The 5,268-nt window shown below is 39.1% G+C and overlaps 1 protein-coding gene and 1 pseudogene across 1 annotated transcript; one reads left to right on the forward strand and one right to left on the reverse strand.

Annotated features, from left to right (window-relative positions):
* Nucleotides 1-561: 561 nt before the first annotated feature.
* Nucleotides 562-2,290, reverse strand: LOC107716289 (uncharacterized). The gene is made up of 3 exons (XM_016522665.1): nucleotides 1,960-2,290; nucleotides 655-1,008; nucleotides 562-569 (listed from the first exon to the last, which is right to left on the reverse strand). The coding sequence occupies exons 1-3, from the start codon at nucleotides 2,252-2,254 to the stop codon at nucleotides 562-564; spliced, it is 657 nt and encodes a 218-aa protein (XP_016378151.1). The 5' UTR covers nucleotides 2,255-2,290.
* A 399-nt stretch (nucleotides 2,291-2,689) lies between these two features.
* Nucleotides 2,690-4,906, forward strand: LOC107716317 (uncharacterized; annotated as a pseudogene).
* The last annotated feature ends 362 nt before the right edge of the window (nucleotides 4,907-5,268 follow it).

Below are 5,268 nucleotides of genomic sequence, written 5' to 3' on the forward strand. Positions count from 1 at the left end.
TAGTGGGAACTGTTCATGCAGAATTTTAACTTATTTGGGGCACATATTGGTGATGCACATGATACCTCGTGCCATGTGCCAACAGCGCCATCTTTAGAAGCACATATGCTGCTGATGGGGTCTGTTGTGCTTTCTCTCGCTCTTCAAATGAGAGTGCTGGTAAGGACATTCCTCTAAGTGTAAACGATGTCATCGATTAATTTCATGAGATAAATAATGTTTAAGTAATGAGACTGTGATGTCATGAAATTTAATGCAATGAATTGCATTTTGAATGTTTTACTGAGATTGGTTTTGCTTACCAGCTTTCTCCATGCTGTACGGGCAGACTGAAGGGGAGAGGTGTATCCCAAAAAAGTTTAATTGTGCTCTGTGTGTGTTTCTGCAGAATAAAACATCTTGAGACTTCCTCCACCCGCATTGTCTTTGAGAACAACATAACACAACCAGAGTAAATCTGCTACACTGGGTTTGTCCCTATTTTACCCAGCACTGGGTTGTATTTAACCCAGCATTTTTTAGAGTGTACAGTGACATCAAAGGTACTTCAGAACCAAGTTGTCAAGGTACTAAAATAAAAATATGTAACAATATCATGTTTCTCTATATTCCTCTGTAAGAGTCCAAATAGCTGAATGACTAAATTACACTTACTAATGACAGTAACATCGAAGCTCTTTACACTGCTGATGCTGTGGCGACGACGACGGCTGCTGCTGCTGCTGCTGATCTGTAGTTCATAAACTCCAGAGTCTGTGATTCTGATGTTCCTGATGGTCAGAGATCCAGTCTGATGATCCAGCTTCAGTCTGTGTCTGAATCTCTCAGGACAATGAAAATCTGTGCAGGTCTTATTGGGATCTCCAGTAATTTGAGCGATGCGCGTGTCATTAAAATACCACGTCATCACATGATTTGGGTTTTTCATTACAGCAGGATCTAAAGTGACAGATTCTCCCTCCTTCACTGACTTTCTCTTCATTTCATCTCGTTCAGCAGCAGAAACACCTGAAACACAAACCAACAGCTGCTGGAGGATCTTTTTTGGGGAAAAAAAACATGAAAATAAATGTCCGAATTGTATGTTCAGTACAGCAACATTTATTTGTAGGGGGCGCAAGCACCAACGACGGCGCTTTAATAAAGTAACGCACTTTTTTTGCTTGTCACTCTAGAATGGTAGGCTATAAAAAGATGCATTCAATTGCACTGGAATCCTTCAGATCCCACACATAACCAGAGAAATCACATGGTCGAGCATATCTCTATTTCAGCAAGTAGACTAGTCTACCATTTTGACGAAAGAGTTACTTTTTTGAACCTGTCCCAAGCCATTTGTCCAATTTAAATGAAATTTGGCATTATCCAGGTACTGTCCAGGGAAAATGTTGCTCAAAGAATTTTGTTTGTTAAGTTTTTGGAACTTCTGTTTTTTTTTGTTTTGTTTTTTTGTTTGTGTGAAATCAATCTCCTAAGGTAAGTAGTGCTATAATCTAAGCAAATTCAAAAAAAGTTGAATTTCAACAAAAAAGTCCACAGAGTACAGTAATTAAATGTGGCTTTTTTTGGTCCTGTTTGCGTCAAATGTGCTTGGATTGCTAATGAACTAGGAACCCATGAGTATAAAATATCAGATGCATTTAAACAGAAGATAAGAGTAGGTGATCAGATGTGGCATGATGATAAACTGACTTCTCCACCAGAACACAACTGGAGCTTCTTTTGCCTTTATTTATTTATAGAGTACAGTATGGACAACAGACAGGTGAAGTGGGAGAAAGAGGGGGACGAGATTGAAAGGACCACAGTGTAACTTCCAAACTAACTGTTAAATCTATCGACTTGCCAATGGAAAGACAATTTTGATTTAATTTATACTGTTATGATGCAGCTAAAGAGAAAATCTAAAAGCTTTTAAACATGTATAACCTTAATTTAAACATTTGTTAAATTACTCACCACGGACAGAAACGCTGAAGGTCTTTTCACTGATGCTGCTGCTGCTGAAGATCTTCAGTTGATAAACTCCAGCATCTGAGGTTCTGGTGTCTGTGATGGTCAGAGATCCAGTCTGATGATCCAGCTTCAGTCTGTCTCTGAATCTCTCAGTACCTTCATTACACTGAACATCTGTACAGATCTTGGTGAGATCTTTAGTGATTTGAGCGATGCGAGTCTCATTGAAATACCATCTAATTCTGTCTTCTTGGGCTTTTTTAATTCCAGTGTGTAGAGTAATTGAATCTCCCTCCATCACAGACACCAACACTCCATCTGTCTCAACACCAGACACACCTGACAAAAATCAACAAACTTTTCATTTTTGGGATGATGGGAAAAAATATACAATAGCAAAAAAGTGCTGTGGACAAGCAAAACACCCTAGCAACCATTTAACACCACCCTAGCAACCATCCAGAACACCCTAGCAACTGCATAACACCACCCTAGCAACCATCCAGAACTCCACAGCAACTGCGCTTTTTTGAGTTCTTTACCATCCAGAACGCAAACGCCAACTCCATCGCTACAGCACTTCTGGACAGGCTAAGTACCATACTACCAAATGGACAAAAAAAACAAAGTAATTGCCCAAACTTATGACGGGGCTACTGTGATGATGAGAGGAAGCAGCGGCGGAGTGCAGCGTAAGATAATGGATGTCTACAAAAATGCTCACTACGTTCACTGCTACGCACATCAGCTGAACCTCATCATGCAGCAGGCGACATCACGCATCCCCAGAATCGGTACTTTTTTTTCTGACCTTGGTGGATTTTCTGCCTTCTCCGGGTCACCTAAGCGAATCGCCGTGCTTGACCAAGTGGTTGCGCACAGACTTTCCAGAGCCTCTACAACACGTTGGAACTTTCAAAGTCGCGCTGTAAACGCTGTGTACGAACACAAGGATGACCTTTTAAAATGTTTTCAGATCATCAGAGACTCAGGGAACTTTGATTCCTCAACTGTCAGAGAGTCAGGGGGTTTTGTGAGGATGCTTGAAGACGAGGCTTTCTGTTTTTTCCTGGCATTCTTTCACAAGATCATGCCAAATGTAGACATGCTATTCAACCAGCTGCAGAAGAGGAACATCGACCCTGTCTACATTAAAGCAGCTGTCCAGGGATTCACAAACAACATGCTAGCAATTAGGTAAATGCCCTTATTTACTATTGGCTGATAAAGCTGTTGTTGGTAGAAAGATTCATTGTCTGTGAAATCTTAATTGTGCCTTGCCATCAAAGTGAATGATTGCCACAGAGCACATCACATTTTTTTTATTTTTTATTATTATTTATTAACTTTTTTTGGACCAGGGACTCAATTCCCTTTCTGTGTGGGGACAGTGCATCATCTGACCAGCAGTACCAGCCCAAAAAGCGACAGAGGACACTGGGACCAGGAGAACAACAGAGGCTAGCTACAGAGGTAAAAACACACACACACCAACAGACAAAATATAGCATATAGATTATAATTATTATAAATAAACAGATGGTTAAATACCAACAAGGAAAAAGAGTGAAAAGTATTGTTTTCCCAAAAACAAATTCAAGATCCATAATGTTTGAGGTTTAGTATGGGCGTTATATTGTAAATAATTATTCCATAAAATATAAAAAAATTGTTCATAATAAGCATTCTTGTAGTGACTCTTTGTAAATATATTATTTTGTGAATATAGTATTTGCCATTCAGAATATAGAAATTCACAACACATGCCATTATCTTGCTTCTGTGTGTAAGTGGATATAACCTCTTTTAGTGACAAATAAAAGGAACTAATATCAGACCAGTCCAGTAGCATAAACATAGCCACTGTATTAAGATATTAAGCACTAGTTTGACCAACTAGCAGTCAGCCAAACGGTAAACTTAACCAGTCTACTTTTTAATTTAACTGACTAAAAAAGATAGGAACCGTCTAGAAGAAAATAATGACATCACTAACTTTTAAGACTAGTCTAAGAAAACTGTGTAGCTGGCCTCCGTATTTAAAACGCATAGATCACAGTTATAAAACAGATGGGCCAAGTCATCTTCATGTACAGTACCAAAAAAGTGCTGATCAGTCACAAGTAGCATGATCAGAATCAGAATGAGCTTGTTTCAGATGATGTTTCTGTCATCCACACAAATGGGAAAATAATTAAGTACATAATATCCTTACATGTAGCAGAAAATAGGTGGTTTATTTATTGAAATTCTACTGTAGACCTTGTTTTGTTTAGGAAACCAATAGCAAGTTTAAGATCAGGAGAAGTAAACGCTGTAAAGTACAATGAGGAATACTGGACTGGACTTTAAACTTTAGTAATAATATAATGTACATGTTGTGTTCACTCAGAATCACTTCTTTGATAAAAATGTTTTACAGGTATGTGATACCATCCTGATTCATACCAAGGAGCGGTTCTCCGTCACCCAGCACCTCGTCAGTGCAACATTGCTGCATGGAGAGTTGTTTCCACAACACAGTGTGAAGTTTCCTGAATCAGCACTTGAAACAACAGTGGAGGCATACCCCATGCTGAACAAGGCCAAGCTCAAAACAGAACTGTCCCTCATCTATGAGAACCCTGAGTTTAAGGTTGGCAGTGGTGCAGTGCCTCTGTACCAGTTTTTCATTAAGAACAATCTTCAAAGAACTTTCACAGAGACTGTCAGTCTACTCAAGATCATAATCACCACGCCTATGACAACAGCAGAGTCAGAGAGGTGCTTTTCTACTTTGAAGAGGATCAAGACTTTCCTAAGAAATACAGTGACCCAGGATCGCCTTAATGCTCTGGCAATGCTTTCTATTGAGAAGAAACTTGTCAGAGACATTCCTGACTTCAATAAGAAAGTCATTGAGAAGTTTGTCAATCAGAAGTAGAGAAGAGCAAAATTCCTGTACAAATAAGTCAAAAGAAAACATGTAGGATTTTTTTCACCACATTGATTTTCTTGTACATGGTTATCCTCAGATTTGTATCAGTCATGGAAGTATCCAAAATTTAACGGAGACTGGTAAATTAACTGAACAGAGATGATTTAACGAATAAACAGGTAACCAGATGTTCTTTAACTTTGTCTGCATTGCAATAAATCATATTGCAACGCTTGCTGTAATTGTTTGATGTGCCAATGTGCCACAGCCCCACCTCAAATTTTTTTCACCAGCCGCCACTGGTTAAAACACTCAGAATGCCTTAGCAACTGCATAGTAACACCTTGGCAACCACCCAGCATAACCTAGTAATCACACAACAAGTTGTGAAACAC

This window comes from Sinocyclocheilus rhinocerous, unplaced genomic scaffold, assembly GCF_001515625.1.
Source record: "Sinocyclocheilus rhinocerous isolate Xijiao unplaced genomic scaffold, SAMN03320098_v1.1 scaffold3268, whole genome shotgun sequence".
NCBI classification, from domain to species: Eukaryota; Metazoa; Chordata; class Actinopteri; order Cypriniformes; family Cyprinidae; genus Sinocyclocheilus; species Sinocyclocheilus rhinocerous.

Bases quoted from the DNA above. Each gene is read 5' to 3' on its own strand.
- LOC107716289 (XM_016522665.1), bottom strand. From the start codon at position 2,254: ATGGAGGGAGATTCAATTACTCTACACACTGGAATTAAAAAAGCCCAA. The intron at 1,009-1,959 runs GTGAGTAATTTA...TTTGTGTTTCAG, and splicing joins CTTCAGCGTTTCTGTCCGTG to GTGTTTCTGCTGCTGAACGA.